Source organism: Rhipicephalus microplus, chromosome 8 (assembly GCF_043290135.1).
Source record: "Rhipicephalus microplus isolate Deutch F79 chromosome 8, USDA_Rmic, whole genome shotgun sequence".
Taxonomy (NCBI): domain Eukaryota; kingdom Metazoa; phylum Arthropoda; class Arachnida; order Ixodida; family Ixodidae; genus Rhipicephalus; species Rhipicephalus microplus.
The window spans coordinates 27,905,521-27,927,899 of NC_134707.1; the positions used below are offsets into that span (position 1 = coordinate 27,905,521).

The 22,379-nt window shown below is 44.2% G+C and overlaps 1 protein-coding gene across 1 annotated transcript; it reads right to left on the reverse strand.

Annotated features, from left to right (window-relative positions):
* Positions 1-5,193: 5,193 nt before the first annotated feature.
* On the reverse strand, positions 5,194-20,927 carry wmd (serine-threonine kinase receptor-associated protein wmd). The gene is made up of 7 exons (XM_037416480.2): positions 20,769-20,927; positions 18,521-18,660; positions 15,759-15,909; positions 12,176-12,275; positions 11,275-11,412; positions 7,695-7,831; positions 5,194-5,582 (listed from the first exon to the last, which is right to left on the reverse strand). The coding sequence occupies exons 1-7, from the start codon at positions 20,923-20,925 to the stop codon at positions 5,311-5,313; spliced, it is 1,095 nt and encodes a 364-aa protein (XP_037272377.2). The 5' UTR covers positions 20,926-20,927; the 3' UTR covers positions 5,194-5,310.
* Between the last annotated feature and the right edge of the window lie 1,452 nt (positions 20,928-22,379).

The following is a 22,379-nucleotide window of genomic DNA, read 5'->3' on the forward strand; positions in this document are numbered from 1 at the left end:
GAGCGATCTAGGGCGAGACGGCACGATGAAGACGATACTGCTGTTTTCGAGCGTACGTGCAGTTTGCATATTTCAAGTGGAAAAACTACTTTATTAAATTAATCACAATGCATACAGACACCTTTTTTAAAGCACTCATTAAATTTCTATTATTTTCAATAGTGAGTATCAGCACACTATGAACGAAAGAGCACATTAGCACCATTTTCACTTCCGCTGCTCATCATCAGATTCAAATCACCATCAAACGGCCATCAAAGTTTCGAAAGAGTTGTAGGGCATTTGGTGGCTCTGTGAACAATTAAGTGTTATCCACCATGGTGGTTTAGTGGTTATGGTGCTCAAATGCTGACCTGAAGTTTATAAATTGAATACAGGCCACGGTGGCTGCATTTTTGACGGAGGCAAAAAATGTGTGCTTAGACTTACGTAAGACAACAAGGCTGCTAGCTTGTCTCAAACGCAAAGCAGCTCAAGCTACATTTGAAGGGGTACTGGCACGATTCTGAGGCATCGCACAAGAGACATTTTTCGTCTTCTTGGTATGCAGTGTTAACACTTCTATATACACTGGTGCCAGACAAACAGTATATTTTTTAAACTCAATCAATATTTCTAGCTGCTAAAAATCTGCAAGACGACCCCACCGAAATAGACATTGATTGAGTCATACGTGGAGCTTAACATCCCAAAACCACAATATGATTACGAGAGACGCCGTAGTGAAGGGCTCTAGAAATTTCGACCACCTGGGGTTTTTTAAGGTGCACCCAAGTCTGAACACACGGGCCTACAGCATTTTCACCTGTATCTAAAACGCAGCCGGGATTCATTCCCGCGACCTGCGGGTCAGCAGCCGAGTATCTTAGCCACTAGACCACCGCGGCGGGGCCCGCAATAGAAATCGTCCTCATGAATCAATGCTGTTCGACTGAGTTAACGCATTCAGCACGAATCACAGAAAACACTGTTGGGCTCGCTGGGCCACCACTCACTCTATGTTTAGTGACATGCTTCGGCGGCAAATAACATTAAGTAAAGGAACAAACAACGACGAGCACAAGTGGCACTTCCAACTAAAGTAGACTGAGCGCAAAGCCAGACTTGAGTAACAACATACAGACATGCGCAGTCTTCACACAGCTTTACACTATCCAGCTCTCAAAGAATCTCGTCTTCAATACGTATAATGTCACCGACGGTTTGTTGATATACCTTTCTTTTTAATGTAATTGTGTACTTTGTACTATATTAATGTACTTTGTGTTTACACACACACATATATATATGTGTGTATATATATATATATATATATATATATATATATATATATATATATATATATATATATATATATGTATGTATGTGTGTGTGTGTGTGTTATTCACAGCCGAAGCATGTCACTAAGCAAGTACCAACTAGGCGAATAATCACTATTGTCACTCTATGTTCATTACGAGTAGAAAAGATTTGCGTATGTCATCAAGTTGTCTTTCCACGAGAACGCACTGCGATGAAACGTTATCAAAAAAGCACCCCCTCAGTATCAATACCATTAATGTCAAAGTTGTGGTACTCGAAATATATTTGATGTATTTCAAAGCACCACAATGCTACTTTCAGGGTTTTCGACGCCATTATGTTTTAATTTATGGCAGCAATCTGAAAATAATTAAAAATTCCTGTGGGTACACACTTAAAGGAGCACACACAAAAATTTTGCATTGTCTTTTTTGCAACAGGTAGCTTATGACCCACCTATCACTGCTGGCAACCTCAGTTGCACGAGTGTGCAACAGTTATTTATTTGGAGAAACTTCTAGAGTGGTCAGTCGCAGTTCCAATTTTAAGGAGCTCCGAGCTAGGCAAAAGCAGTTCCGGTAGCAAAGTAAGCACAGTTGGTTACATATGCAACCATGCAAAACTGTGATGTGGCCGCTGTGCACAATCAGGCACCGCACTGGCAGCCATCACACGCAAAGCGGCAGACACGGAAGAAAAAATTGCAGGCAGAGCAATGCAGCAAACAGCTAACAAAAACTTGTGACAAAGGTTTATTTACATTACCGCCGTGTTGATGTTGGCGTCGCAAGGGGCGGAGCGTTTTGCTCGGTCAGTTTCATTCTCAAAGAGCATTGAGATAGGCAGGAGCAGTTCTGGTAGCAGGATAAACACATCTGGCCATGTGACCATGCAAAACTGTAACATGGTTGCGGTGCACGAAAATATGCGCTGCACTGACAGCATGGAGCAAGAAACATTTAGGAGGTGCAACTCCGCTCCTCAAGGCGGCCAGATAACGTCACACTGCCGGAGATCCAAATCATGCTGGCAGCATCTGACAGAAAAGGGAATCGCCACCGTTTCTGTTTTCAAGCGTACGGATCGTGCGCGCTACTCGCGTTCCGTCGCAGCCACAGAGCGGGGACGCGGAGAGTGTTCGGCTGCGCTTGGCCAGTAGCGTTGCCTTTCAATTTTTAGTGGTTGCAACTTTGCACCGCAAGGCGCCCCCAACTGAAATGTCTCCGTCAAAGCGTGTTATTTTCATATTTCATCTGACTTTATGAGGACGCCTGCAGATGGCCATTTTAACCGAAGCATCAATGCCTATATATTTCTTCCTCCATGACTGACAGCCAGCTCATGCTAAGCCTCGGGCTAGGAGGAAGAAATTGCAGGTAGCGCAAGCGCATGGTGTGAATCGCAACCAGCCAACGCAAACTTGTGACATAGGCCGCAATGCCGCTGCATTGATGTTGGCATCGGAGAGGTGCTTCGCAACTCACTTAGTCACTATATTTACTCTTGATATCTTCTAGATGTTCAATACGTGGTCACACAAATTTATCTCACTCATTATCTTGCCATCGAAATTTCCTGTGAGTGGTTCTTATGGAATTGCAATGCTTGCAGAAAGACAAAGTAAACATTGTTTGATTTCTCAGGCATTATGCGCCAATCTTTTATTTCAAAACGATTCGACAATTTTCTCCCCGGCTTGAGGCAAGCGTCGCTCTCGTTGTAGGTGAAGGAGGGCAGGGACCATTCTTGGAAATCACAGTTGGTGGCTTCAAAGGATATCTTGTATAATCATCCATAACACAAACGAAATGTTCACATTCGCAACTCATTCACCAGCAGATTGCCAGTGTGAGGGAAGCAAAAGAGGAGAGCCTATGCGTCTCACGCGTCAAAATCAAATGTCCGCACTCGAAAAAAAACATCACGCGTGCACTGTTGAAAGACGGGCAATAAGAGACTTATTTTACAGCGGCTTAAGAGGCGCGACTACCCAGACAAGTGCACGGTTATTATCAACACGATGTGAAAAACAGGGATCCTCTGTTACTCGAAAGTTGAGTAGGCGAATAGCAAAAAGCGGCACACCTCCAAAGATACAGTTGCACAGAACTAGAAAACTGCCAAAACAATGCATATACAAAGGCTTAGCTAAAAGTGGGTTAACCGTATAAGTAATCGCTGGTCACAAAATCTTGTTATGTAATTTTTGGCCTCGTAACTACCACTTCCTCGTTCAAGGCGTGGGAAAGTGTACTCTGCAATACGAGCCTAGAAGTACAACTCCGGGCCATACAGCGAGCTGAGGAGGTGGCAGCCAGAAACGGCCTGATTGCCATTCCTCTGCGAATTTTTTTTTCATTTAAATAAAGTTATTCCTCTTTCTACAACATGGTTACATTACAAGCGCATTTTCCTTCAACGGACATTAAAGCGCACAAATAGAGTCCCAACGCACCAAGAATTATTCAGTTATGATTAAAAGTCTGTGGGCCAAATAAGCTTTCGACAAATGCAAAATATCAATTCCATGTTTTTGTTGAAAAGCGGAAAAAGTTTTGCATCGCACAGCATTGTTTTCAAGTGGTCTGTTTCATTGGTGCAAACCGAACCCTACGGCAACGAACATTATCTAAAACTGTACCAATGAAGTGTGACACATTCGCAATATCATCTGCACTACCCATACCATTCTAAGAAGTCATTCCAAACTATGTGACGTTAGCAAATACAAACATGGAGCCGTCTTTCATCCAATGAGGTTGCTGTTGAAGTCTGTTGAAGATTTTAACTTAAACCGAATTCCCTGCAACTACGAATTTCTGTGCTATATTTATTACTTTGAAAATTTTACGAAATTTACATACATTGTCGGTAAGCAAGTAGTTTATAGTTTACTGCTATTAAGCAAAGATTCATGCAAAATGTATTCTGTATTCTTAGGAAGCCGATGCTGCAAAATCACTAAGAAAAACATAAGTGAACACTCATGCACTAAATAACAGTGCAAAAAAATTTTAATGTCGTAAAAAAACAAGCGCCACTTGCAATGTTTCGGCACCATTCACTGCAGTCAACACACAGTGCACTCAATTGCAGTCTCTCTTGTGCATCAAGCTCTCTCCTTCAAAGTCTGATGTGCTCCATATGGAAGAAATGTGAAGACTTTGGAGGAACAAGTGCTTCAGGGCTAAACCTAACAACAAAGAGCTTCAATAGACTCTTGCGAGCAAGAGTCAGTGCTTTCCTGCTCAACTTATACTTTCCTTTCCACGATCTAACACACTGCAAACTAAACAAGGTACAAAACTTGCGCAACCTTTAGCAAAGCAAACCTGTTTTCTGATTATATAACAAAGAGGGCACAATTCTAAGCCTAACGAAGCTTTGCTGGCAAAAAAAGTGAAGTATGCCTAAGCTTTTGGCATGGTAAAGCGATTATAACACACTCACAACACAAGTTACTATCAAGACAGAATCTGAAACAGACAAAAAACAAAACTAAGGCATGAGCATTGTGCGTGCTACTGCAGTGAACTCCAAAGTACTTCTGGCTGCCTTGAGACTTTTGGCAAATGGGTTTCAATGTTACGAAACAAGAGACGAGGGAAAATATGAAATGCCCGTACTTCTGAGCTTGGTAAAGATGGCAGCCTCACCTCCGTAGACACCGACATAATATCTGCGCATAACGCGGATGACGGAACAAAAAAATACATGAATTGGAGGACTTGCCGCCTCTCCACGGCTATGCACACCTTTTCAAGCATGATAGAAAAAAAAAAGGCAAAAGAAGAAGAACAATCCGCCTACACATGTAGCAACCACACTTCTGAAACTCTTGGCTGTGGGCCGACCTCGGTTTAGGCTAGCCTTCAGCCATGCTGTAGTAGGCTTTACGCACAGCGCTGCCCGCACTTTTTTCTGTTCCTACTTAATCCAAGACTACCCCCAAAAGCTTTCCAGTTGCTCAGTTTCCGATTCCTGCCTGCGCTAGCCTTTTTGAGGGCATCACGCCTCTGCTTTGACGGCACTGTTGGCAGTTGGCGGCGGCGTGGCTGCGGCGGCGTCGGGGGGTGTGGGAATGTCGTTGTTATTGTTGTTGGCCACGCCCTCACCGGCGGGGCCCTCAGTCGGCTGTACGTACTTCCAGAGGCCATACGTCTTGCCAACTGTCGTCTGCCAAAGCCTGAGCGTGCCGTCTTCGCTTCCACTTGCGTACAGTTCGCCATCAGGGGAGAAGCGCACACAGTGCACAGGTCCAAAGTGTCCCTTGAATGAATCTGAAACGGATACCACCACCGTCAAATAACCACGTGCTGATAGGATCAGCAGAAACTATCAAACAAAGAAGAGACCCTGCTTTGGACTCATATTTGTTTAATTTTAGGTAGATTTTTATAAACCTTTCACAGTTGATGTATTTTCATGTGCTCATCAAAAATATACAATCATTTTTCTAGTACAATTTCCAGTGTTCAAAATATCATGCATACTAGGCATCTTGTTAAGAGCAAGATTTATTTCTAAACTGCGAGACTTGCACAGCTAATCAGAAGATTGCAATAACATGGAATGATTACTGTATGCAGTAAAACAAGAATAGACATTCTAGGCCCATTCTGACAAAAATTATGGTGTGTTGAACTTCCGTGAGCAAAATCTCAGCTTGACACCAACTTATTTTCAAATGCTTACCGAATCGAAACTCTCATTGTAATGGAAGATCCGTTCTTGTTTTACTTAAAAAGTATTTATCAGGTGTTCATGAGGTATTTATTTCAGAAATAAATCTTGATCCAAACAATACAAAACTTAATTATTATTGTAAGAAGTACATATTGTAGCAAAAGAAGGACAGGTTTGGAATCTGCACATAAGTATGCATAAACGGTGAAAGTATCATAATCTGTTCAGAAACAAAAACATGTTTCTGAAGCGCAATCTCCTCTCAATACTAATCATTTCAGCAAAGTCTGCAAGCACTATACCTAGTTGCAATTTAAGAAAGGATGTCGGCTCCATCCACAGCCACGGTTATAACAATGATCTAATGTGAAATAGAAATAATGTGAATAATTATGATCTATATTTGAAGGAAGTCAAGTGGACGAAAAGATGACGAGCCGATGGCAGGGACCGAACCTGCAACTTTTAAATAGTGCGTCAGCATGCTCTGCTAATCAAGCTGCAGCCGCGATGATCCCCCGTCCACTTTATGGGGCATGTTTCTGGTATATTGTTTGTATCACAGATATATACACAAGTATAAGGTGGGGGTATGACCGCCGCTTAACTGAGTTGGTATTGCACTGGCTGCATTATTTGAAAGTTGCGCGTTCAGTCCTTGACATCGGCGAGTTATCTTTTCGTCCCCGTTGCTTTCTTCTCATTCACATAAGTAACATCACCTATAGTACTTTCCTCGGCTTTATTCTCACTGAAATTCCTCTTCCGTCCATCCAACAGTGCTTACTCGTAACATAGCCGACTTTCACACACAGCACTCATTTGTGTCAGTTAAAGTTTCAGGTCTGAAGGTCTGACATTTTAACATCCTTGTAGGTTTCAACAGGAACAATGACATGGCTGCTCAGCCGCACAATGTTTTGGACAGTAATGCACACTCTTTACTCTTTATAGATATGTATTGCATTTGTAAACAGAGCTAGGCTCCCCAATAAGCTGTGCTCGGAGTCAGCTTAGCAGCTGCCGAGCCAGCTGTAACGCGATCATATAAGGCGGTGGTGAGCTCTGGGCTGCGCGGTGCCAATGTGTTTCGACGTCGCTACAATCGCCTCAGTATGTCGACGACGTCTACTGCTGTTCAAAATCAAGAAATAGGTCTACACTCATACCTCACTATTTAACAGAATTGCATCTTACATGAAATTAGGTTTGTTATTTAAAAAAAGTCATATAATGGTTGTTTCCTAACTTTATATGGCATGGCTCTTACCATTTATTTCGTTATAATCAATATTTCTTTACATCTGGGTTTGTTATAAGGAGGTTTGTGAGTCTATGCGTGATATTCATATTAGCCCATAAAATGTATCTCTGACAGCTGGGCAAGTTGATGTGGGTTCATGGTTAAAAATGGAGCAAGAACACGAGACATGAGGGACCCTCCAACTGACTGTAAAAGACTTGTTGAAAATAAAGAATGAATGAATGAATAAACGAACATCCTTGTGTATTTTTCAATTGCGTATCATGTTCTTGCACCGTTTTTACCATGAGAAAGTATGTACGGTGAGCAGCAACCACCTAGCTCGACCGTCTTTTTCAAGGGCAGGTACACCGTGGTTTTGTGGATGGTTCAGACGTCTTTTTAGATGTTCTAACTGAGTAGGGGAAGTACCGCGATCGAACACCAGAGACATCAGCCTCACCGAGCTCCGCTCCAGTTTCGTACTCAAACTTGTACATCTTGAAGTCCTCGCCGCCGCAGACGAAGACCGACTTGTCGGGCAGCAGGGATGCCGAGTTGACCTGGCTCGGAATCTGGAACTCCTTCATTTTTTCGAGCCTGTTCCGCAAGACGGACGCATTTGTCAGACAAACACCAACGTGCGCTGCAGGGCAAGCAGTACGAAATAGCCGGGCACATGGGCTTCAAGTGGCCCCCGAAAGCTCATGCCCGAGCCAATCACAGGCAATGAACAGTGTTACGAGTGCATACATTAGAATACGGGACAGAACAGAGGCAAAGCCAGACTTCCAGCCAGATTTATTTCCGTGAAAAAGCACATACAGGGGACTCTCAGCAAATAAAGTTCTTTTACACAGAACCGCTCTTTAAATGAAACAAATAAATCTGAAAAGATTGGTTTCGTTCTTGCATTCTGGGCCCCTGGTCATCTCCCAGTAAATGGAACTCATGTTGAATGGAGCGTATTTTATGGACCCATCGGGTACCGTGCGAGAGTGTATCGTATACATACACCAGGCAAGCCGACAAAGCAAATGGGGGCATGCACATCACTGTCACATTCGCCGACACCGTTCAAACATGGTCGCCTCTAAGCATGTTGAATGATGTGACAGGGATCCGAGTGCCCGTTCTTGCCTTGTTCACTCTCCCTCGCCTTGTATGTACGGTCAAATTCCGCTACAACGAAAAATTCATGGTTTCCCGTCACCAGTCTACAGGAGACAATGCATAAATATTGTCACCACAACGAACACTTTTTCTTCTGCCGACCCGCTTCAACTAAGTTTCACGATGCAATTCCAGGCTCAGATATTTATTGGTATATACTAAACACAATCCTTAACATTTTGATGAATTTTCAGAACCTGAAAATATGTAAACGAAGCCTAAAATATGTGCTGGCACCACCATAAACCACCGCTGTTCAGCAAGCATGGGCGCCGCCATTGCTCGAAAGTGATGGCAATGAGACTGCCCTGCCACTGGCTTGCTTTTGAGCCGCAGACCATCTGAAGCTCAGTCGCTCAAGGTTTTTTTTTTTCCACGCAGCTGTGCGGAACGATGCCTTTTTCGATGCCAATGCATATCATTTTGTTCGCGCTTGGTCATTGTGGTAACTAATCAGAGTGGCTGTTCATCCGCATTAGCAAGATCAGCTAGCCGCGAGTGGTGGATGATAAGAATGGCATAGAGTAAGGCAAAAGTCACCGCTCTACGATACCCTGCCTCCATCTCGGCATTGTCAGGTATACTTTGACGGCGGACAGCTTCTGGTGTTAACGCATTAATGCAACTGTTTGGTACATTCACGAAAGCAGTTGTAGGTATTGTTTCAGTGCGCTTTTCATCATGGCGTTGCTATGCATAGGTGAGAATTACGTTGTGACGCTGCTGGGAAAAAAATGGGAAGCAGCGGACTTTTTGAATTTCGAGAATAAACGTTTCTTTGGTTTGCTAGCTAAGATCAGCTATATTTTTTCGATTTCACTACAACAAAATTTTCACTTCAACGAAATTTTTTCTGCACCCTGTCAGTTTCGTTGTAGTGGGGTTCGAATGTACATACTTTTTACAACAGAGCTGTTATGGTCGAAGTTTGCCGTGAGTTATAGACAGAAAATTGTCATAGTCATCATGACCTGGCATGCACCCTCTCCGTCCTTTTCTGCTTTGTACCCAGAACACGTGTGTTGGCTTGTCTGGAGTGGGGAGCGTTAACTCTGATAGGCAAGAGAATGAGTACAGAAAAGAGAGAAGGGAAGAAAGAGAGAAATAATCTTGGCAAAAAGATTTGTTGGCGAAATGAGATTCAAATCCTCTTAGCCACAATCCAACAGCGGGCATCGCAACCACTCAGCGGCTATCCAGGCACAATATCAGACCATAAGGTAGCCTTGTATAATATAGTAGCAATATAGTATAGCAATCTTATACTAACTTTCAATACTTTCTGATGAATTGATAGAAACATGCCCAAGCTTTAGCTCGTTCAAGCCTAAAGTTGGGCTCTGGCAGCCCAAAATTATCAAAAATCGAGACAAGCCGAAGCGGGCCAAGCTAAGGCTTAAAGTACAGATGCTACGATAAAATGATTGTCTAACAAGTAGCGCTGTCTTTTGCCCCACTCTCATCAGCAAGACATTCAGTCCCTTTACGACGGTAAGTTACTGCAATAGCATTTACCTGTCCACAACAGAGACATCATAATGTTGGGCCAGTCCAGGTCCGTGCTAGTGTTTTAAATCTTACACCACTTTTCCCACTGGGCAGGGCTCATGCATTAGTGCTGGGCTTGCGCAGACTTTTTTTGTAGGCGGTGTGCCTGATATGGGCTCGCGCAAGAAGTGTATTGATACTTATAAAACTGTAACACCACTGCACACTTTTAGGTAACAATTTCATCATCATCATAATTTGTTAACACTTGAAGGCCTATACAATGCATTACATAAGAAGGAACAATAATATCAGGGACATGTCATGACACAAATGCATAGTTTGAATAGTAACTAAAAAGCGAAGTAATTACACAGCAGATAAACAGAAAAGGCAGAGTAAACTGGAATAGTGTAAGAACTAATACAACATGTAGGCAGTCCGATGCGAACACCAATGAATACCTTAAAGAAGAACAAACGAAAACTTTATTGCTGAAAAGAAGCTAGTTGACGAGCTGGATGGCGGGAAAGTTAGCTAAAACCAGAAGACAACAACACCTTGAATTTGTCTGGGTCGCACTCCTCAACAACGAATTCCGGAAGGCTGTTGCAGCGTTCAATTGCTCAAGGCAATTAGGTTTACAAGATGTGTTAACGAGCTTGTACAACTGTAACACATAGTGGCTAAACAGAATGGCCACGTCCACAGAGTAGTGAGGCATGGCAAGTAAATGATAAGGCAATGAGAACGAGGCACAATAACGCTATTCCGTTCCACTGTTGAAGGCAAAACTCGAAAGGGTACCAACATTATTTCGCCGTGGCGAGTTTATGCTACCGTTCAAATCCCCTGTATACAGAGATGGCTCTCAGCAAGTTTGAATCTCACCAAATGCAGATAAGGTATTTGAATAGTAAAGTGACTTTTCACATGACACACCTATCGACAGTGGCACTAGCTAAATATCAGGCTGCTTACTATACTATTAGGGTGGCTTCACCTAGCAATCTGACTAGCTGCAACGACACCGGTATGAAAACTTCCAGAATGGTCGCTCATATGTCACTAAAACATTCAAAATGGCTGTTTCTACATCACCAGCCACTGTGTTGAACTACTGTGGAAACATCACGACATCGTGCATGTGATGGGAAGCTCTTACCGTGCGGTGACATGGAATAAAAGTAGGAACCGAAACTAGCTTTTAAAGAAACTGTGTAATCACTTCCTCAAGGTGCACGGACACTTGACAGTATGTTTTCTAGGCTCATGAGTCTTTCTTTTGATGCGCAAGAAACTGACAGATGAAGGGCTTCGTGTCAGTGCCCCTTTAAACGTTCTTTTTTTTTCCCGCCAAAGTACACAAAACGAAAACTCACGTTTCAGTGCTCCATGTGCTCACCATGTGGCCATGGGTGACCAGCAGCATACTGCCATCAGGGGTGAGCTCGAGGTCGCTCGGGGCACTGGGCAATTCCAGTTTGCCCACCTCTGTCCCGCTCACGCAATCCCAGAACCTAAAGGGCCCAGTGTTCTCATCAGCGACACTCCGTTGAAACAAGCATGCACTGTTGGCCTCTGCTATATTTTATGGCATGAAACTAGCACTAAAACACATTGTGGAGAGAGTGAAACAGCAATTTCTGCAAGAAGGCCAACTTCAGGGTGACATGCGGGGATGGTGCTTAGCAAATTTCCCTCTGTATAGCTGGGAATGGGAGTTACACACAGGGGTGCCGGGTTACATGTGATAGAACATGGTATACAGTCGAACCCGCATGCATGGAAGGCACGTCTAACAAATTACTGTGTACACAAAACAACTGTGAAGTCCCCTTGATTACACCATTGACATATATTCGATACAGAGAATTATAAATAGAACTTTTCTGTGACCGCCTCCAGTTTGGTTTGTGTTTGAATGACAGTACTTAATAGTACTAAAAAAAAATGAAGTCACCCACACCCAAAACGTGACGTACTGACAGCTGTAGCAATGCATCAGAGAGCAAAACGATGTTATGTTCATTTTGTTTATAAGCCCCACATATTTCAGTGATCGCGTACTAGTAATTGAACGCAAGCATAGGGACACGTAATATTCTATGACAAACGCTAAAGAAAAACAATGTTTACATGACGAAACATGCAAGAACGAGTGAGCAAAAGCATCACATTACTTTTCGCTGTTTGGGATAATGCGAGCAACAACACTAAGCCATCAGTGCTCTGGTTGCCACTTCCATAAGGTTAGTTTAGCAGAAAAGGGCAGTTAGTTACCTGACTGTCTTGTCATCTGATGCAGACACGACACGCTTTTCATCTTGAAGGAACAGCACTTTTTTGATGGCTGATGTGTGTCCTTTCATCACAGTTGGATCTGGTAGGAGAAAACACCAACTAGTCGATTTTTTTAATGCCAACTTATTTCCCTCAGGTTGTACAGTTTTTAAAAATTATTTTGTTAAGGTTCTACATATCATTTAGATTCTGAAAATATAATTATGCAGATTGCTTCTTGGCACTAACAAAAGAAAAAGGAAGTACTCATAAGGTCTGTGAAAACGTTTCCCTCGCTGTATGCTACAGTAATACAATGCACTGAAATGTATACATTTACTAAAAAGAAAGAGTCACAGCTTCGTCGCAAAGGCAAAGCAATGAATGTGACAGCAACAAATCGGAAGCTCACGTGCAGTATGACAAGCAGATCGAAACGTGCCCCGTGTTTCTTATGCACACATGATGCACGAAACGTACTGACAGGTGCAGATGAACGCGAATAAGCATCTCAGTTGTTACTTCACTGTGTCTGAAAAGCGCGCCCTTTTCCCAAGCGGAGACTGTGCAACGAGTGCAGTGACCTTTGTGCACCCATTAACAACAACAAAATCGTTCCGGTCAAAGCCCAAGGCCAGCCAAGACGTACGATTATTCCACCGCAAGATAAGCACATGCGTGAGCGTACACTCTGGCCCCTCTCCGCAGGACACAGTATACGTAGGAGATGAGAGCATGCGCCGCCGCGTCGTGACAATGTGGCGACGCACGCTCATGGCGCCATCTTGCTGGTAATGCTGAAAACATGATAGTTCCCGCCCAAGATGCCCGTCAGCAGCGGTAAGTGGTAGATATAAAAAAAATGGCAGCATATCCACGGAGTTAATGATGGAGAGTGGGGCGAAGCATCCGTCAGTCCATTCGTTCTTGCTTCCGTCCGTTCATGCGTGCGTCTGTGTGGCCATCTGTGCATCCATCTGCCCGTCCGTGCGTGCGTCTGTTCGTGCGTCCACACGTACATCTGTGCGTCCGTCCCTGCGTTTGTCCATGCATCCACTCCTGCATCCATCCATGCATCCATCCGTTCGTGCATCCATGCATCTGCCTGTGTGTCCGTTCGTCCACCTATTCAACACTCCAAGTACCACCATCTCGCATCTTTTCATCATATATTCCTCATATAGAAGCACCGCCATCCAGCGGACATTCCAAGGACTGAACGAGAGGAGGCCCAAGCACACTTTCTTACGGCTTGCACTTCGTGTCTACTTCCTTTGACCACCTCGAGTTCATGGTATATACTAGTTCACTGTATTCATGGCACTGTGGCCCAACGCTCACTAAACCTTTCTAAAACCAAGGAGGTTACGCCCAGCGAGTCTAACGTACCAACCCTCTCTTGTCAGATAGTGCTCAATGTACATGCCAATGGCTGCTAAGGGGGAATGAGAGACAGGAGAATTCGGCTTTTAGTTAACGCGCACCCTGCGAATTTTTTATTGTTCAACAACGCACAGAAGAAATCTCCCACCGGCACCACCTTGTAGGTCAAAATGTAAGACTGGTTACATACTACGACTATGACGGACGAATGGATGCCTCTATAAGGAGCATCGCCCCTAATAGTTTGCCGTTCAAGGAGGTAGTCCTTCGTGGCTAAGTGGCTAACGTCTTGCACTCACCATTCAGAGGTCCTACGTTCCATCCCGCACGCAGATTCTTTTTCTGGATTATTTTTTCTTTAATGCGTTTTCATATATATAGATACGCATACATATGCGATGAGTGACGGCGACGCCAACATAGACGGCAAAATCCAGCCGAGAGTGCCTATGTGATTGCTATCGCAATAAAAATTATACGATGGAACAAACTGACTGATGTACATACAGTCGATGTCCGATTTTGAAAACACCTGAAATTCCAGACATGCCTGATTTCCCGGACCCCATCAAGTTTCCCATAGAGTCAATGTATTAAGAAGTCCAAAACTTTGGATGCTTATAGTCTTGGCCATGCAATTTCCTGAACTTTTTACAGCTAACCGCTGATTGGAAATCACCGTCGCCCCCGTCATTTTGGTTGTTTTTGTACCCTCGAATGCATCATTGCAGGTGTGACCAGCAGCACCAGACCATGGCAGCCATACCCTCGAGACCGAAATTTCTGCAATCTAGCACATGCCAATTCGTTCCCAGCCATAGCCTAGCCAAACCTGTGGTCAAACCTCACTGTGGTCGTTCATGTGTTGACAGCTCGGCAGTGGATTCAGTGCTGCTGCACGATATCTTCAGCGTTCACATTTCCCGATCATCAGCATCAAATGTTAGTTTGGCGCTGCACTCTTTGTCAAGCGGATTTGCCGTTAAGAGCGATGGTGCAGACTGCTCCTTAGTCTTCATCTATGCCTTCGAAGCGCATATATCCGCCTCGTAGGTTTACAATGAAAAAGGAAGCCGCTACATAGGTTTCACACTCAACGGCGAGATGGCAGTTTCACTAGATGACGGGACCTGTAGCTGATAGTGAAAAGATGCAAGATGTTATAAACTAGACGGCGGTACTTGTAGTTGATGATGAAAGATGCGAGATGTTATAAAATAGGAATGATGTCACATATGGCACGTGTCATTGGTGGAAGGCAATCGTTCGATTTAGTGCGGCGACGTACGCTAGGGGGAGCATTGTAATAAAATCTAGTAGGCAAAATGTACGGAAGATTCATGGTTTACCAGGTTTTCCTCCAGAGCTTCGCCCACTCATCATCATTCACTTCGTGGATATGGCGGCACTTTTTCCTTCCTTAATCAATTGCTTTTTCAAAGCCACCAAAACGATGCATTCACTGAGTTGCAGCAAGAATCTTGTACTCCTGCCATGACCCTTTACTTCAGTGAGAAATACCCATGAAAAAGGTGCTATTTTGTGTGTGTTAGTATTTCTAGACATTTTTGTGGTCCCTTGAAGGTCCAGGAAATCGGACGTCGGCTGTACCATAGCATTCCAAGTAAGCACCCCCTCTTCTTTTACAGCTAATTCTAAATTTCCACTTCGTTCTTGGAAATCACCCACCCCACTCTGCACCATGATCGACCACGCAACACAGGCCTGCTCCAGTCCAATTCAATCCTGCTTAGCAGCCTGACGTCCAAGCCAAGCGTCCAAGCCCAATATATTTCGTCAAAATTTGATTTCGTTGCTTACCCGCAAAAAGATCCCACTTCGAACTTGGTGCATGACAACCATGCATTTCCAGGTTTGTGTGAGCAAAAATATGGCCTTCAAGATAAGTATGATGGCATTATTAGCATAACTAACAGCTCCAAGATTTGTTTCTTGCCAAAGAATGGTGCATTGTCGTGGTCTCATCATCGGAGGCGTTTCCTTGCCATGCTTCCCGCAGCTTCGTCAAGTCTCCTGTTGCAGGCGTTCTGTAGTCCTGATTATCAATTTATGACTACTGTAGAAGGGGAATCAACAAACACAGTTAAGCTTATTTAATTTAATAATGTCTCAATACCAGACACATCATAGAAAGGATGAGTTGCCACAACAGCCTTATGCACATTCTTTCAGGGCTTACCAGAGTCCGTCTTGTTGATGTCGAAGATGCGGAGCGACTTGTCATTGCTTCCTGTCAGCAGCCTGGTGCCATCAGAGTCAAAGTCCACGGAACGCACTATGTGGGGGTGAGAAAACGTATGGAGCTCCTCACCTGCCACTGCATTCCACAGCTGTGGAGGAAAGAAAATTTAGGCAACACTAAATGACTGCCAACTAGTTTTACGGTGCCCGTTTTCTTCAGCAGAATGGAAGTCTTACAGGTCTACTTATGTTCACGGATTGGTAAACAGGGCAGCTGCCGTGACACATTTATATTGTTATGAGGCAGTGGGCATGGCTATTCTATATATTTTGCATATACAGACAGCACATCTGCTGAAAACAGTGGAGAGTGAGCAAGAGAGTGGTTTAAGTTGGTGTGAAACAGTCTGCTGCACATTCGTGCACTGAGCACAGCACATCTACTGAAAACAGCAGGGAGTGAGCAAGAGAGGGGTTCAAGTTGGTGTGCAGCGGTTTGCTGCACATTCATGTACTAAGCATAGCACATCTGCTGAAAACAGAGGGAAGTGAGCGAGAGAGCGATTGAAGTTGGTGCGCAGCGGTTCACTGCACATTCATGTACTAAGCACAGCACATCTGCTGGAAACAGTGGGAAGTGAGCGAGAAAACAGTTCAAGTAGGTGCAAAGCGGTTCGCTGCACATTCATGCATTAAGTGCGCATACGTCTTTGCTCAACATGTTTAAAGGTGAACAGATTCGACAGAGATTTGTCTGGCTGGGTAAAAATTCATATGAATCAAATAAACTCTCACCATTTTCAATCCAAATTTTCTCATGTTAAAACTAAAAATGAAAAACTGACCCAATGTATTAGGACCAATTAAGTCATGTCTTCAAGAATGACCAGTGCAAATAAGTAAACTCTAGAGCCACCTTTAGACCAAACTTTCTAATGCTACAATTAAAACTAAAAAATGACCAGACGTTTCGGGACCTGAAGAAAGGACCAAATCAGCCACGAAAGTGAGTCAAGTTTCTAGTTTTAGTTTTAACATTTTCAATTTCAACATCGAGATTATTCCAGAGCTTGCACGACAACTAGTGATAAGGCTAGAATATTTTATGGCACATGTATAAATGCCGATGCTCCGTTCATCGCTATCAGTGCCAGAGTGTAGCGCTGTAGTCTGTCTTTTAATTTCGCGGCACAAGTTCGGCCAAATCAAGTTTCCTCATTGACGCGCTGACTGTTGCCTTTGTCGATGTCATGACTATGTGACAATGTGCATTCTCTAATTTTGAGACCTCTATATGGTGGGCATGAAGCTCCACACTAAGCACGGCAAAGTAAGGAACTCCATAATGACACTACTCGACTCCCTTCTAGGCTTTTTCTCCACACAATGCGACATATGGTTTTGTTATTTTAAACATGATTTAATATATAAGTTCTACTGAATTCATGAAAAGGACGCTTGATTCTGTCACTGCAATTCGGGGTCTTTTCATTTCCTCCAGACTCTAATTAAATCGTGCGTCGGGCCAGCTATCAGTGCCTTTAATGTTTCATGTATGCGTTCATAATGGGGCTAGACCGGGGTTTGGCAACCTTTTGAGGCAAAGGGCCAAGTTTCATGAAGCCAACACAGGCGAGCCACACGAAAAATGTTGGGAGAGAGAGGGAAGGATGGGGGGCCTTGCAGGTGAAGCGTGAAAATTCGATGAATTGACACTAATTTGTAAAACTGCATTAGAAATCATGTTTACTTTGAGCGCGCATGTCACAAAATTGCATTCAAGCATAGGTTATAAGTGAAAATCCCTTAGGTGAAAAGTGCCATGTCTGCGTTCATATAGGAAGTGGCTAGAAAAAGGAGGGAGGGGCTTTAATGCTGTGCTGAGGGTCAAGTAATACTGCCACACAGGTTGTTGACCTCTGGAATACATCATTGTGTTTCATGGAGTGGAGCTCTGGTAGACTTCGTTAGATCTTATGTTAACTTTTGGCTTTTGACTTCTATAGCTTCAGCGTACTCTCGACTTTTAATTGTGTGTTCACGGCTGTGCTTACCTTTGTATGGCCTTTGAATCAACTCAGGCTGTGCAATGACGCACTGCTAGAGTTCATTGAGAGGCCACCACAATCCCAGGTGCTCGCAAGCAAAGCATCAGCTCTTTAAATGAAGACAATTTTCATTCATTATGGTGACAGTTAATCAGCCCTCATCTTATACCCTGAAATACAAACCTTAACCTTAACCGTTATCTCCTTTTTTCTTTGGACAAGTTCCAAGTTTTTAGACACAGGCACAACTTGCGTCTTGTGGCTGACAAGAAGCAGATTGGATGTCACTAGGCAAAGAAGGTAATGTCACTAGAAGGTGGTGCTATAAAATAATTTGGTGGCCTTGCATTTTTGAAGTCAACTTTTAATGCCCCTAGCGTACTGATGCTATCTGATAGCACTTCATCTTTCAGCATGTTATGAACCAACGAAGAATTGCAAGAATCATTTCAACATAAGAAGTAGATGCAGTGTTCAGCTGGAGGTGCCTGTACATATGATACACAATATAAATGCATCCCCTACATCAAGACACTAACTCGCAATCGTAATATTGAGGGTACTTCATTAACACTGTCTATGGCTATGTTCATGACATTGATGGATACAAGCGAAATCATTTTTTCTCTTCACAGTCCTTCGAAGGTCGAATGCTTTTTGCATGCCTACCGGATGAATCAACCTGCCCAGTCCGAAAGTCAAGGGCACCCACCTTGGCGGTGAAGTCGGCAGCTCCTGTGGCCGCCCTGGACGCGTCCTTGTTGAGAGCGACACCCCAGACGGCACCTTTGTGCCCGACGAATGTCCCAATCCAGTCTCCTGTATCTCCCTGCCTGAGCATCGGCTTGCCATCTGAAATACACAGAATAAGTTGTCAGCAAAACACATCGGCATACCTTGACACAGCAGCTTTTCTCAGTGTTCTAGCAGTCCAAACATGGCGGCCACGGCACCACAAGTACGCAATCCCACACGAGCACTGCTGCGTCCTTTCGGGTGGCAGTTTTTCAGCTGATTATCGCTGTCACCGATTGACCTCTCGCCCCTAGCAAGTCACGACTCTTGTATGCGTGTTTCCTCGGTAAGTTAGAACCCCAAGATGGCGGCCAAAATCAAACCAATGCAGACCATCTGTATCTATGAAAAGATTGCTAACCAGTGTCTGTGTATCTGCTCCAATATATGCCACTACTGCACTCAAACATGTGATTAAACATACCGAGATCAATAAACTTCTGAGCCTCTCGCAAAGCAAAATCGCACACGCCCATGTTTCAGGCATGATAGAAACTCACGACGTCACCGCAGGCAAAAGTGGCCAATCTCACAGCTGGTTCTCACACGGTGGTCTAGTGGCTAAACACCCTGCCAGGATTTGATCCCGCAGGTGGGGGGATCAAATCCTGGCCGCATTTTCGATAGAGGCAAAAACGCTTGAAGCCCTTGTGCTTAGATTTAGGTGCACGTTAAAGAATACCGGATGATAGAAATTTCTGGAGCCTTCCATTACGGTGTCTCTCGTAGGCACCGCACAGTGGCCAGAGAGAGCTGCGTTGCTCACACTGCCCAGTCTCAACGTCTCTGACATTCGCCAATATTGGTATGCAGAAAATAAGCACATGCACGCGTCCTTCATGTATCTCGGCCACGATCCGCCAACAGATGCAGGGTGCGAGACGCGCATGTCGCGTTCCATTTTCACAAAAGCGGTCTCAACACAACGCCTCCTCTTGAAAGATGCCTGCGACTTGAGCCGAAGAGTTGGTTGCTGGCCCTCTCCTGTTCTCTCCTCCTTAGCTCCCTGAAACAGTGTCAGCTGCGAGCACTCGCTGCGACGACCACTTTAAGCCTGCAGCCTCTGAGATTGAAGCAATGTCTACTGCCGTCTTGAGAGCAATATGGTCATGTTTCCGAATCCAGCAGAAGTAGTAGTGTTGGCTTCAAGTGCTCCTTGTGGAGAAAGCACTGAACTACAAAGAACTTCCCGTCTCTAGGGAAAAGCATGCAATGTCGCAGGAGGCGTTGCTCAAAATTGCCTTTTTTATCCTCTGGGCTATGTATTCTGGCGCTGCAGTCAGACTGGAAGACTCGACTGAACGGTGTCTATAATCACATGGTGGTTTTGGGACGTTCAAGCCCGACAATTATTATTATTATGTCAACCTCACGGTGTGTGTAGAGGCTGCAGACGTTGCATATGTGTAAGCACCGTGATTTATACCTCGAAACTTCACATATAGGCTTGTGGTTCAGTGAGAATTCTTAGCGATATCCGGCGTAGCCTAGCTTTACGTGGCTCCTTGCGTCCGCCTGAACAAACGAGCAAGCCGTGTTACGCAGTTTACGCCCAACAATTTAATCCTTTGACATTTAATACCATTACCGAGTACATCTAGTTTACGTGTTGTGAGATGCCCAACATGTCGAGCCTATTAACGCTGCTAAACCAAGGCGTCAAACTTTTACCCGAGTTTCCTGTAGCCGCCTTTCCTAGACACCACAAGATTCATCACTTGTCAACCGGCAGGTGCGATCAGTATTTTGGGGGGCATCAACGAACACAAGACACGGACTCGGCATGTCAATGTTTGCTGGCGTGTCCATACAAACCTCCTTTTTTGTGTGTCAGCGCTGAAGACACATAACGTTAACTGCAATCGCAATCTCTGCGTGACGGTTGGTTTGGCATTAAGCATACCTACGCAGTTACGAACACAGAACACTAGAACTACGTACGAACGACAAATCGTAAGAACATCGCAATACGACGACCTTTATAGGGGGAGGATAAAGAAATAAAGCATGGCATAAGCTTTATAAATGAGGGCTTGGCGGTGAAAGCGGCGTTCTGAGCGAAGCACATGGAATCAAGGAATGAAAGAGCGTTTCGCATCGTAACGCGTAGCCCTCATTCTACCACTACCGGTGGCGGATCTTACGAAGCGCCTGGCCGCGCTCACCTTTGCATGCTGAGATCAGGTAGTAGGCTCCCGTCGGAGACAACTGTGAGAAACACAGGTCCACCACGGGGCGGGTGTGACCAGAACAAGTGAGCGGCGTTTGCCTCAAGCCGGCCATGTTTTTTTCGAATGCCGCCGGAAACTGGGAGACCGGCATGCGACGAGCAGCTGACTTCCCGTGACCTCCGAGACGTGGCGCCGCCGCATCGCTCTGCTCAGAAATTTCGGACGCCAAAGGCATAAAGTATAAAGGTATTATACTCAAGGAGGCTAAAATAATATTTGCTTTTATTTAAACCTCCTTGATTATACTGACCCTCGAGAAAAAGAGTTGCTATAACAATAGAGTAATATATAGGATCAGGATATAACTATCAAAGCGCTGACATAATGGGACAATTCAATGTTGTTATCGTAATAAATTAGATAAACAATAAATTTAGACGTTTAAACACTCAATTTTAATACAAACTGTGTATAAACAGGCGTGTTCACGCATTTTAAAAAAACGAAAATGGTATGAAGTCTATATTAACTACTTTTAGGAGAGATACCACTGGCCATTTACGCGATGTGTTGCGCGCGGAATGGAGCATTTTCATATTTGTTTAGAGGATGACGTCGCCATATTTGTAAAGTTGGTATTGGAGTTTTTTTTTTTTTAACATTTAAAAGACTCTGTTATGTTGAGAGCGTGCCGGTGCGGCCGATCACGCTGCTTGCGCTCCGAGTGAAGCCTCGTCATCCGTGTTCTTTGTTACCACGAGCCAAAAACTCGACTTCATGTGACATTTTCTTGCTGCGATGTAACAGAGATCCGCAAAACACAAAAACTGCCAGGGGTTATTGCAGCATATAGGGGAGAGTACGAGTGAACGTCACCCGAAAGCTAAATATTGTTCCATCATGGTGGCACCCTGCGGTTTTAATACAGTGTCTAGAAATGTACTGGTAGTATACTTCTAGACACTGTAGCTTTAATGCATGGACCCACGGCCAATCACTCGTGTGCCTTGGTGAGCGATGTAGCAGCAAGCGATGTTGTCCAAGCGTCCATATCACGCTATTTTCCCTTCACATGCATTTTTTTTAGTGTGACCCTTTCTCCAGTCTCGAGCTGCATAAATGCATGAAACAGCGACTGCTTGTGCAACAAACCGTGCTCTAAACCCCAACTTCTCAAAACAAAATTATTTTTTTACGGGGTGTCTGTATTCTTTATGATCCCGAAGCGCCAATTGCTGAAATAGCTCTGTTGGGAAAGCGTCAGACTAAAGATCTGGAGGTCCCTGGTTTGATCCCAGGTTTCGAAAAATTTTTCGTAACTACAAAGTAAAGTTTTTATGTCTCGTCAAACGCGAATATTTGTCTTCAGCGTCCACACGAGCAGTGCGAAAAATTAACACAATGTTATATATACAAAATTTGGTCACTAATCGTCAAACTTTTGTTACTTTATGGACGTCGTCATACAACATCGCCGCACTATCGAAGGTGGGTCAGGGGCGCCGAAAGCTTTTGGAGGGGACGAGGGAAGATCAATACATAGCCCTAAAAAGAAAGGCAATTTTTCTTTTAGTCAAACTAGCGCATACGATGAAAGAAAAATAG

Excerpts from the sequence above, each read along its gene's own strand:
- wmd (XM_037416480.2), bottom strand. The coding sequence starts at position 20,925 with ATGCCGGTCTCCCAGTTTCCGGCGGCATTCGAAAAAAACATGGCCGGC. Across the intron at positions 11,413-12,175 it reads TCAGATGACAAGACAGTCAG|GTTCTGGGATTGCGTGAGCG; the intron begins GTAACTAACTGC and ends TGGGCCCTTTAG. Across the intron at positions 7,832-11,274 it reads AGCACATGGAGCACTGAAAC|GCTCGAAAAAATGAAGGAGT; the intron begins GTGAGTTTTCGT and ends CTTGCGGAACAG.